The 12,779-nt window shown below is 39.5% G+C and overlaps 1 protein-coding gene across 6 annotated transcripts in view; it reads right to left on the reverse strand.

Annotated features, from left to right (window-relative positions):
- LOC105486643 (ERCC excision repair 6, chromatin remodeling factor) overlaps positions 1–12,779 on the reverse strand; it is an 85,283-nt gene that overhangs the window by 29,963 nt on the left and 42,541 nt on the right. For all 6 annotated transcript variants that reach the window (XM_011749597.3, XM_011749592.2, XM_011749593.3 and 3 more), the window contains one exon: positions 9,023–9,158. In XM_011749597.3, the coding sequence (XP_011747899.2) occupies positions 9,023–9,158 (136 nt within the window). The remainder of the gene's footprint in view (positions 1–9,022; positions 9,159–12,779) is intronic.

Genomic DNA, 12,779 nt, shown 5'->3' on the forward strand with positions numbered 1-12,779 from the left:
AACATGGTGAAAGCCTATCTCTACTAAAAAACTTTAAAAGTTAGCTGGATGTGGTGCCAAGCACCTGTAGTCCCATCTACGCAGGAGGCTGAGGTGGGAGGATCCCTTGAGCCCAGGAGGTCAAGGCTGCACTGAGCGGTGATGGCACCACTGCACTCCAGCCTGGGTGACAGTCAGACTCTGTCTCAAAAAAAAAAAAAAAAAGAAAATGATAGAAAACAATCTCCATAAATGGAGCCGAGATTTGAATCTACAGAACAAAACATCTCCCAGAGTGTCAGGCAGAGACACTAAAAAAAAGACATATCTGTAGACGTAGCTTACTAGATGTCTGAATTCCAAAAATAAATAAAAACAGCCAGGCAAAGTGGCTTATGCCTATAATCTCAGCACTTTGGGAAGCTGAGGGAGGAGGATCTCTTGAGGCCAGGAGTTCAAGACTAGCCTGAACAACAAAGCAAGACCTGTCTCTACAAAAAATAAAAAATTAGCAGTGCATGGTGGTATACAGCTGCAGTGCCAGCTACTCAGCAGGCTCAGGCAAGAAGATCCCTTGAGCTCAGGAGTTTGAGGCTACAGTGAGCTATGATCTCACTACTGCATTCCAGGCTGGGCGATGGCGCGAGATCCTCACTCAAAAGAGAAAAATACTTTTAAAAATAAGAAGAAAGTGTCATACATTCTAGTCAGAACGAAACAGAAAAAGAAAATATTCCCTTCAGAGGAAAAGGACTGCCTGCATCAGACATCTTTTCTGCAGCACTAAAAATGTCCGAAGGCTAAGAGGAAAATCTTTACATAATTCTAAGAAGGAAAAGTGGTGACCATAGATTCTACATCAATCCAAACTAGCAGTCATGCTTGACGAAGAAAATAAACAAATTCCAGCTTCAGATAGGAAGGACTTGGAAGATCAGTCACCAACAGATTGGCTAGCTACCGTGCACTGTACCCAGACAGTGGAGTGGCGCAGTCGTGGACAAAGAGGAAGGCATGCACAGACGCCGTGACCTGAAGAAAGACAGCAATGCTCCCGCCTCGCATCCTCACCACAGCCCATGCTCACAGCAGCTCCCCAAGGAAGGACAGAGGGGCCATCACTAACTCCATTTTACAGATGAGGGAACTGGGGTTGGAGATGGTAACTAATGTACCAGGTCATGCAGCTGCTAAGTGGTGGAGTCAGAATTCAAATGGAGAAAGGTAGCCAAATCCAAAGCTAGTACTACTGATATTAGGCTACACTACCTCCTACTAAAATATAAAAGAAAAAATTTAAAAAGAAGATTATATGTGATATACATACCATTTCTTAAATCATTAAAGCATAACAATAAAGCCTAAATATTAAACACTTAAATATGAATGAAACTGTTAAGAAATGATCTAAAATATTAAAAGGTATATATTTTTAAGTGTTACTGTAATTCCTATTTAGTTTCATAAAAGCTGCAGTGAGATTAAGGGAAAATAAAAGCGGACTAAAAATTCCACCCTGTCCAACGGTAGAATGGGACACAGGAAATTGATAGAGTTTAATTCTTAACCATGTCAGAAAAATATGTTAAAATACATTTGTCAAAACTTTAAGCTGATTACTGAGTAACAGTTGCTACTTCCACATAAATACTAGAAAATAAATAGAATGTAGAACTCTCAAACCATTACAAGGGAAAATAATAGAAAATAGCAAAAATCAGGACAACAGAAAACAGAAAACAAGATATCAGGTTTCAGACTAAACCTGGTAACCCACCACATGACAGTGGGTTATAATGAGACATTCCACTGGGTAAGGCAAAAACCTAGCCTTCTGTTTAAAAGAGACCCAAATCAGACTGGTACTGAAAGTTGTAATATGGGAATTATCAAAGATATATCAAAGAAATGCAAACCAAAAAAGGGCAGGATTAGCAATATAAATATGAAACAAAAAGGAGTAAATAGAAAGAGGGATATTTTATATTTTAATGGGGATGCCACAACAAGAAAAAAAAGCCATGAACCTTTACCTACCAAAAAGCGCAGCAATAAACACAAAAGCAGAGCCCTTAGAGCTGTCAAACTGACACACCCACAGCCTACCCAGAGAGCGGACCACAGCCTGAGAGAGAGTCAGATCAAAGAAAATAAAACATTTAAAAAGAGGATGCAAAGGATTTGAGTATCACCATCAGAGCTCCTTTTAACTGTGATCAGCAGCACTTTAGACTATACAAAGAATATTCATTCTTTACAAACACTCTATTAAGAAAAGATGAAATCAAAATGAGCAGTCAACTTAGCCTGCTAAAAAAGGAAAATAAGAAAATTAGTAGGATAAAAATTAGTGGGTACTAAAAAAACTGGTAGAATTGATGAAGCAAATAATAACCCTTTGGAAAGACTAAACCAAACCAACCTCTGAAAAGTAAGTCAAAAGAACAGACTGAGATGTACAGCATCAGAAATGTTAAAGGAACACAATTACAGATGTAGAGAATACAAAAGTGTTAAACAATATACATGCCACAAAATCTGAACATTCTGACAGATATGATAGCTAAAAAGTTCACTGCCAAAATGGACCCAAGAAAAATCAGACCAACAGAACGAACCAATACTGAACAATGTGAAAAAGATGTTACACTCTTCTCACCAAAAGTCTACCAGACCCAAAGGGGTTTTATGAGTAAAGTAGGAATAGATCCTATTACTGAAATTGTTCCAAAATACAGAAAAAGAATGGATTCCAAATCATTGTTACAAGGCTAGCAAACCCTGTTTTCGAAACTGACACACCACACTTACATGTGTGCATACACGCCTCTAAACTAGAGATCCACCACTTTACAGATAAAACCTAGTAATATATTAACCTAATAAGGCTTATCACAGGAATACAAGAATAGCTATCAGGAAGCCTAACATAATTCATGTAATCACAATCATCTCATATAAATTTTATAAAATTCAACATCTTTAAAAAATGGTAATTTTGTATCTTCTTAAAGAACTAGGATTAAAATGTGTTTTAATTCAACAGAGTATAAAAGGGTACAACAAGAAAGGCTAAGAAAATCTTAAGGAACAAAATAAAGAAGGGACATTGTCTTCTCATATGTTGTAATTCATGTAACATTCAAAGAGTTAATACAATTGCTGCAGAGAATAACCACAATGCCTGGACCTATTAATAATTTGACAGGTGTGTGCCATATTTTTATTACTATTATGACTACTCCTCTTCCATCTTCCCATTCACAGAATTCAACACCTGCACAATACCATATTGAAGGCCACACCTGAAAGAACCATTTCCTAACTTCTGACCTCACAAGAATACAGCAATAAACACCTTGGAGTGCACAACGGCCTTAAAAACACACATACGGGTCCTTCAGGACTCCCTCGCACCAGCCCCACTCAGCTGCTGGTGCCAGTGAAGAAGGCAGTCTGCCCAGAGAAAAACCGTCCACCTCCAGCACCTCACCTGGTCAGACCTACGACCTTTAGAAGCCAAAGCCGATATGAATTCTGGACATCACCTAGTGTAGCTGGAGCTTTCCCATAGTTATCAAATGAGACACCAAGCTTCTCAAATGTATATCACTGGAATGATGTTTAGTTTCTTATGCTTGTTTAAGGATTGAAGTTTATTTGGAAAATTCTAAATACTTTTATAGGTATAGAAATGTTAGCTATAGAAATACAAAACTTCAACTGTGTTCAGGAAGATGTATTAATGATTAACAAGAATTTAAAAGATGCTTATGTAAAAAGAACAAGAAATTTTTCAAAATGTCCCAACCGAAAATATAATCTCCACTTAGCCACTGGGTAAAACCCCATCTAAGATCATTTATTATCACCTGATTCAATCACAGAATTCTATAGCTGCCTAGACTGGAGTTTCAATAACGGTGAATTGTTGAATATTATGGACGTCTCTATCCAAACACTTAAGACAAATCATCTCGGGCGGTTTCAAATTAAAAGCTTGTAAAATATGTAACCTCTCCTAGTTTTTGCAATTAATAGGGTACATCTGCAATTAGCCTGACTTACTGAATGCAGTGCTGTTGTCATTAAAAGATGTCTGTGAAAGTGCTGCTGTTATTATGCAGGCTCAAGAGACCAATCCCTCCTAGAGGGCAAACAGTGGACTGGTGGAAAACAACAGCCATAAATCACACTGTCAGGCAGCGGGGAGAGGAGTGAAGCACAGGCACATGAAGGCCATTCACGGGAAACACGGTACAGCCGCTTCCTAGGCAGGATTTACTGCACCTGTAATTAATTAAAATTTCCTTCAAGCTAAATCTTTAATAAACAAGGATTTGTGCTGACAATAAAAAAAAAAAAGGGGGCTCCAGCAATACAATTTTACAACATACCTCGCAGAACAAGCCCAGCATCTATCATGTCTTCTATCAGGTGTATACACTGACTCTAAAGTTAATAGGAATGATACCACTTTGCATTCTACTATAATTCGTGCACTTAGAATGTGTCTGAAATATTTCAGATGCTTGAGGAATAATGTGGCTTTTTTTTTTTTTTTTTTAAGTTTTTTACCCCGTCTAGCTTTTTAAAAAGCCATGTCTTTTTGCTCTAGTTTCAGAAAACAGGCCCTTTTAAAGAACGTCATGTTGAAGGGAGTTTCATCGGATGGCCAAGTTTTTGTGTTATTTTCTTTTCTTTTTTTTTTTTTTGAGACGGAGCCGCCCAGGCTGGAGTGTAGTAGCACGATCTCGGCTCACTGCAAGCTCCGCCTCCCAGGTTCACGCCATTTTCCTGCCTCAGCCTCCCAAGTAGCTGGGACTACAGGTGCCTGCCACCACGCCCGGCTACTTTTTCTATTTTTAGTAGAGACGGGGTTTCACCATGTGGCCAGGATGGTCTTGATCTTCTGACCTCATGATCCGCCCGCCTCGGCCTCCCAAAGTGCTGGAATTACAGGAATGAGCCACCGCGCTGGGCCATTATTTGCTTGTTTAACCACACCTTGCACTTCACTGTTTCCATTTGGGGCCAAATGCATCTGAACACGAGAATAAAAGGTCTAAGTGATGTTGAATGACCATGAACATTTTTGACAAAGTACATGTGTACCTTCTCTCTAGACTACATATTGAGTCAATCAGCAATGCCTCATTCAGCATCTTTTCTTTTCCCAACCTCTGAGGTGAAGAGGCCTAAATATTCTTTGTTTCTAACAATAGCAAGAATTACCTGAGTAAATGTTACTATTAGGGACCACACTAAGCTCTTCATACATACATATTAACCCAAAAAGTCCTCACAAGTTTACCAAAACTTAACCATTTTACAGGTGATCAAATCAGGCTCAGAAAGGCAAGTGACTTGCCCAAGCTTGCAAAGTTATAAAACAGGAGATCCAAGATTCAAACCCTGGTCTTATAAGCACAAAACCAATGCACTTAAAATTGCATGCTCTTGTTGCTTCTCCCACTCTTATGCATCTACATGTCATGAATTGATTAAAATGAAACAAAACTCTTTAAATTACCTAAGACGTTACAGAACTACTAGAGCCTACATAGCAAAAAAAGATAGGAGAGAGACAACTGTTTCAGAACATAAGCAATTTCTCATTATATATCTTGCAATAAATTGAAAAAAGGATCCTTAATAATTAAATAAACTTTACAAGACAGTGCTAAAGATGTCACCACCTACTGTGAATTATGGGATAGGTATCACAAGACTGCCTTCTTTCATATCTCTTCATTTATTATATTTTCTTTCCCCAAGAAAACAGTTGGCTTTTTAAGGTTAGCTAAAAACATCCTTTTTTTTTTTTTTTTTTTTTTTTTTGAGCCCTAGCAACATCAAACACCTGAAATGCAGTGTTTCTGGTTGTTTTAACAACTAAAAATTAATCAACTCACATGAAAGTTGCTCTATACTAGAAAAAAAGATCACAAAATATAATGAGAAAAAGGAAATCTTGAACTTTTATTAAATGAGATTTCAAGTGACCATTAAAAGAGATTCAGAAGCCTAAAAATTTCTTTATCAGATTTCATCATTTGGTTGAAACTATCAGCTGTATATTTTTTTGCATGGCTGCTGGGTGTGCATTTGACAATTCTAAATTATGCTGCCAAACAAAGACTATTAACAAAGATAACATAGCATCAAAGGGTGAGAGAGGTGGGAAGCTAAAGGGCAATCTGGGGAAGAAGAATGGTAGATGTGCTCAATTGAGAAACTGACCATTTGATATTTTTCCAAACGAAAAATTGTTAATTTTTTTTTTTTTTTTTTTTTTTTTTGAGACAGAGTCTCGCTCTGTCACCCAGGCTGGAGTGCAATGGCACAGTCTAGGCTCACTGCAATCTCCGCCTCCTGGGTCTAAGAGATTCTCCTGCCTCAGCCTCCCGAGTAGCTGGGACTACAGGCGCATGCCACCACACCCAGCTAATTTTTGTATTTTTAGTAGAGACGGGGTTTCACCACGTTGACCAGGCTGGTCTCAAACCCCTGAGCTCGTGATCCACCCACCTCAGCCTCCCAGAGTGCTGGGATTACAGGTGTGAGCCACCATGCGTGGCCACTTTTCAAAATTTATGTCATACCAGCTACAACAAAGCATTTGGAAAATAAAGATAATCTACTTGAATGATAAAACAATTCTGGCATTATTATTCTTTTAAATATTTCTAAACAGAAATTCTCTTCCCTTCCCTGTTCTGTCCAGCATTGAATGTCTCAATGTCAGAGTACCATTATTAAATTTAGACAGGACAGCTGGTGGGCACAGAAAGTTCACCCACTGCAAAAAGCAATCACAGCTGATAAGGAAGTCAGGCATTAGATGCTGAGTTAGAGGACGAATCACCATAAACAGAACTTTTGAAATATGAATAAGAAACACAGGCTCTATTGTAATTTAACACACATGTAAGCCAGCAGGTATGCATGTGTGGTGACAAAGATCTGCACATACAGAGAAGATTGAAGGTGCCGAGGAAGCAAATACCCCTTCAGTAGTTGAATCCAGAAACTAAAATTATGATCTTAGAAATGTCAATATCAAGGCCTATGGAAAGAAACTATTAATACATTTTCAATGTGTCATCACCACAAATAATAAGCCAATATTAACATTAACAAAAAGTAATAAACATAGCGCTTCTAAGCAAGAATATAGTTTGATACATATAAAAGTACATCTTTTTGATCTTTTGCCTAACAGTTTACATCTTTAGTGATCTAAGATACTTTATAATGGAAAAGGAACAGTAGGAAGAGAGTTAAGAGTTTGAATAAAAACACAAGAAAACTGTAATCCTGTTTTTCCTCAAAAGTTAATTAAGAATCTTCAAGTTAAAGTCCTTGGTAAACTGTAAAACACTGAAAAAATTATTAACCACCATATGTATGCATGTGTCTATGAAGGTAAAACAACCTCAGAAGGTAAAACCACTGCAACCAAAAGTGAAATATCTCTTCTTAAAAGTTTGCCCTCCAAAGTTAAGGAGGCAAATTTCACCAAGTTCACTGTCAATTCTATTTCCATAATGAGTCCATGTATGTGGTTTACATGAAGGCAGTTCTTCAAACTATGGTGACAAAGGAACTGGAGGCAAGCTATGATCCAGGTAAAGGTGTCCAATACGCACACTTTACTACTCCAAAAGAAAATGAAAGGAAGAACATTTTTTTAAATTGCCTTTATAAGACAAACATCAGCTAATGAGTCCTGCTACAGGATTTTGCAGTACAAAACACTAAGAGATGTTAACAGATAACAGAAAAGAAAAAGGAACCACAAATGCTTTACAAGGATAGTGACAGGATAGTTTAAGGTTTGACAAACCATTTAAGGTTTGACTAGACAACAATCTAAACTGTTATTATCTTCATATTGCTAAAAATCACTTCTTTTTATAACTCACAGCATTTACCCTAATTTATTAATTATCTTATCCAGTTTATTTTCCACTTATCACTTAAAATTCTGGGCAAAGTCAGTTGGTTTTAACAATAACAGTGTAAGCAAAATTCCATCTCGCCTTACTTGTGCTACCAAACCATAGATTTTTCTGAGTCACTTCTATCAAAAGCTTGCTTTTCCATGAACACAAACACAACAGGAATCCTGGAGTTTCATGGTCCCCGTGCATCTGACTCCGTGAGGCAAACACCCCATAGCCCTTGCAGCCGGCACTGCTTTCCTGGGCCCTGAGAACTCACTCAAGAGCTCAGAAGACTCAGGAAAGAAAGAACTAGCTCCTAAGAGACTGCTGCTTCTCCTCAATAACGTAACCTGCAAATTCACAGTGAAACTGTGTGATTATTATTTATTCAGCAAATGCTTATGGGTCACCTGGGATACAAAAATGAATCAGACACAGTCCCTACTCAACAGAGCTCACAGTCTGGATGGTTAGAGAGATGAGAAGAAAAAAGGAAGAACACAACGTATCTATGCTACCCACAGGTGCACAGATAAAGCTCCTTTTCGATACTGTGATGTTACCAAACTATAAGTGAAGAAATACAACTGTCAATACATGACGATCAAGGATTCGGGGAACAAAACACAACTAAAAAGCAACAACACTTGGGAAATTCTCAAAATGGAAGGTTTCTTCTTTCACTCATCAAAAACAGATTTTAAATGCATATTAACAAATGCATTTACCAATTAAGAGTTGTTATTCTACTTCCGTATCCACTTTCCTAAAACTGTTTAAAGCCGCTGATGTCCAAAGTCTCTCCTTACTGGACGCAGCCACCTGCGCAACCAGGCTTGTGCCCTGTCTGAGACGATTCATATTTCACTGGACAATAGACATGTCACAACACCACCACAGACTGTTGGAACAATAAGACCTATATTCATAACTGTTCTGAAAACACAGAGCTCTAAAGTAAGTCAATAATAAAATAAATGCACAGGAAAAAAACAGGAATATACATTTGAGAAACACATGGATCAGAGAAAAACCAAATATGTAAAATGGAGGGCATTAAAACAAAACAAAAAGGTATTGAAATATTATGTTACCTTTTTGTGGGTATAGGAACCGGTTTCATGTAGAATTGCCACTCTGAATGGAGGCCACCACGTGTGAAATTCCTTCACCCACTGATGCATCACTGTTGTTGGACAGACAATTACAGTTGGACCCAACCCCTCAAACCTGCATCCAAACGTCCAAGAAGAAAACAACCATGAAAGAGCATATACAGTCATCAACTGCTCAAAAGATCCCCCAAAACAACAAACAAAAAACTTAGTTCAAAAAAAAATGCTAACTATGGAAATTTATTGATATTTTCTTTAAGAAAAAGTTAATGAGGTTAAAATCCAGTAAGTAAAATCTCTATAATCCCATTGATTAATTAATGGATGTAGGCGTTAAAACACTAAATAATATATTAAGAGATATAACACCTATACTAACATAAAAGAAAATCAAACAAATATTATTTAACAAAAATACTCTTCTTTTCCCTTCTACTAGAGATTAGTGAAGTTTTTATACGTTAGTGAAGTGTTTCTTAACCTAACTGAACATAACAGGATCTTAAATTTGTCTGAAGCTTTATAGTCTACCAAGAGTTTTCAACCCACAGAATTTCAATCTCGCTGCCCTAGGAAGCAAGCAGACCAGAAATGCTCCACTGATCCTGGCTCAGAAGGCTGGCATGGCACAGGTGACACGGCTACCAGGGGACAGAGGGCTGCCTAGCAGCCAGTCTTCACTTACTGCAGCCTGTCCTCACTACACCACCCTGCCTGCTCCTCCACACCACAACAGCACCATGGAGGAGCACCGCAGTGGGTGTTCTCTCCCGGGAAGCCCACACCAACCGAGTATGAGCTAGCACTGCTGTGTGGGCAGGTGGCTGGGCAGCAAAATCAAGAGCCTTAAAGGCACTCATGCATTGACCTAGCAATCCCAATACAAACATTTACACAATGGGATACACATTGGAGCATTCTTTTTACTGCAGAAAAAGTGGGCGCTACCTATGTCCATAGAGAAGAGGGAAGCTGAATGAACTATCCCATTTCTTTAAAAAGCATGGGCCAGGGGTTAGGGGCACTGCCTGGATCTGAATCCCAGCTCTGCACACATTGTATGATCTCGGGCACACTATTTAACCTCTGGAAACCTCAGTTTTTCATTTTCAAATGGGAATAATAACAGTATTGATCTTATAGGGTTATTAAGAAGATAAAATCAGTTAACATCTGTAAAGTGCTTAAAACAGGACCATACAGAAAATACTGTAAGATTCTGTTAAATAAGATTGAATATCATATAACTATTAAAATCATTTTGAAGAAGTTAATAAACTAGAAAAATGTTCATCATAATTTTTAAAAATTATTTATGGAATCATCCCAATTTCCTTAGACATAGGTATAGGTGGAGAAACTGGTTGTGGCCATTGTCTCAACATCCATTCCCCTCTCTCTTTTTCCTGAAGAATCAGATTTCTGCAGGTGCGCCTCCTTCTTCCTTCCCGCACACACAGTTTATGGGACTCTGACCACTGCTTGGCTCAGGAGCAGGAATCTTGACTCATCTATAACCTGTCAGTGCATGGTACCCCCCTGAAACTCTCACTAGTCCATGAAGCTGGCCTGGCAAGACTCACCAACTTTGTAAGGAAGAATTACATTCTAGGTTGGGAGAGACTTTTCTCTCCTGGTCTTTCTAGCTACATGTACAGACCAATGGTCGCTGGGTTACAGTGGTAAGGAGATCTAATGATTACAAGGAGACCTGGCCTTAGGCAAAAATTAAAGTATCTGGGTCCCTGAAGACATCACTGAACTGCTGATCACGCTGTGTCCACAGCCTCCCCCTCTGTAGGTTTCTAGGTGTACCATATATTTGTGAATGCTTAACCCAATTTGAGGCCAGGTTTCACTTAGGTGCAGTCAAATATCCCGATACATCCTACACTGTATTCCCTGTCCGCATCTGCACTCCTCCTGCCCTTCTGGGACAATGGGACAAGTGTCCCTTTTCTTGTTTGAGACCAATCCCTTTAGCTAAGCTCTTGAGCTTATATCTCCACAAGCAACGCTCCCATTAATGTAGCCAATTTATCTTCAGTCTTGCTGGAGGTTGGGTGCCAGTCAGTGCATAAGATGAAAATTAAGCAGAAGTCAAAACTAACCATGGCAACCTCTTCAACAACACTCAGCTCATGTTACAAGAGGCAACTAAAAACTGGGACTGACTGAGGACATCACAGGGCCACACGCCTGCCTTTCACACACCTGGAACAGAGTCACTGCACTCTGCACACAGTCATCCCTCCCCTCCACTCCCTTTTCCTGCCCCACAAAGATGTTGACTGTGTGAAGCCAAATGCACATACATTACTCCACTGTATACACTATCCCCATTCTATCTCACTAATTCCCACAATTTCAATTCTAGATGCTGGTAATGCCAAATCTAGGTCTCCAGCCTAGATTTGGAGTTCACTCTTCTGAACTCCAAACCACCACACACTAGATATCTCACTGCCAATATCCCCATAGCACCACACACCATCCTCCCTTACCTGGCTGTCTCCCATCCCCATGCTTCCAAACCAATGGACAGAACTGTCTCCCACTGTCCAGGTGCCCAAATCAGAAACCTAGGCCTCTCCCTTGAGCAGACCTGCTTGCTCTCCACCATGAGCAACCTACACTGAGTTCACATCATTTTTACCTCCTGAATCCTTTCAGTCACAGTATCTCTCCACCTACACTGTTACTATGCCAGTTCCAGCCACTCTCCTCTCTCATCTGGCTTACTGCATCTTCAAGGATGATTATTTCAAACAGTAAAATTTGAATTCCTCATCCCCTCACTTCAAAGCCTCTAATGGCTGCCCACTGCTCTTGGGACAGAGATTAAACACCTGGATTTGGCCTACGAGGCGACAAAGACTGACCTCTGCTCAGCTCTCCTGCCTTACCTCTCACTGCCACTATCCTAACACTTGCTCCTGTGGCCAGCAGCCCACCAGCCTGAACCGTCTTCCCTTCTTTCAATCGACCTTCACCTTGTCCTGGTTACCCTCTTACCCCTCCAGCTACCTTCTACTCAACATTCAGATCTCTAGCTTCCTCAACAAAGCCTTCCCTGTCCCTTTCTCTGTAAACAAGTTAAGGACTCTTCCTTAGTGCACTCCACATTAACCCTGTCGTAACACAAATCACCTTTACTGTAATTGTATGAGATCCTCCCTAAACTCTGTGAGAGGAGAGAGAATCTCTTCTTCAAATGATCTCAATGCCTACCTAATGGCAAGCAATTAAAGAATACTGGCTTTATTAAATTAAAACATTTTTTAAGATTGGAAGAAAATATGTCAACATGCTAAAAGAGATTATTTCAGAGTTGGGGAATCATAAGTGATTTTTGTTTCCTTATTAGAGCTCAGAAATAAATGATTCCTGAACTTAAAACAATTTTTGGCCGGGTGCAGTGGCTCACGCCTGTAATCCCATCACTTTGGAAGGCCAAGGCGGGTGGATCACCTGAAGTCAGGAGTTCGAGACCAGCCTGGCCAACATGGTGAAATCCCGTCTCTACCTAAACTACAAAAATTAGCCAGGTGTGGTGGCGAGTGTCTGTAATCCCAGCTGCTTGGGACGCTGAAGCATGAGAATCGCTTGAACCCGGGAGGCGGAGGTTGCAGCGAGCTGAGACTGCGCCACTGCACTCCAGCCTGGGCGACAAGAGCAAGACTCTGTCTCAAAACAAACAAACAAACAAAATACAACTTTTATAAATAACTAAAGA

Source organism: Macaca nemestrina, chromosome 9, assembly GCF_043159975.1.
Source record: "Macaca nemestrina isolate mMacNem1 chromosome 9, mMacNem.hap1, whole genome shotgun sequence".
Classification (NCBI taxonomy): Eukaryota; Metazoa; Chordata; class Mammalia; order Primates; family Cercopithecidae; genus Macaca; species Macaca nemestrina.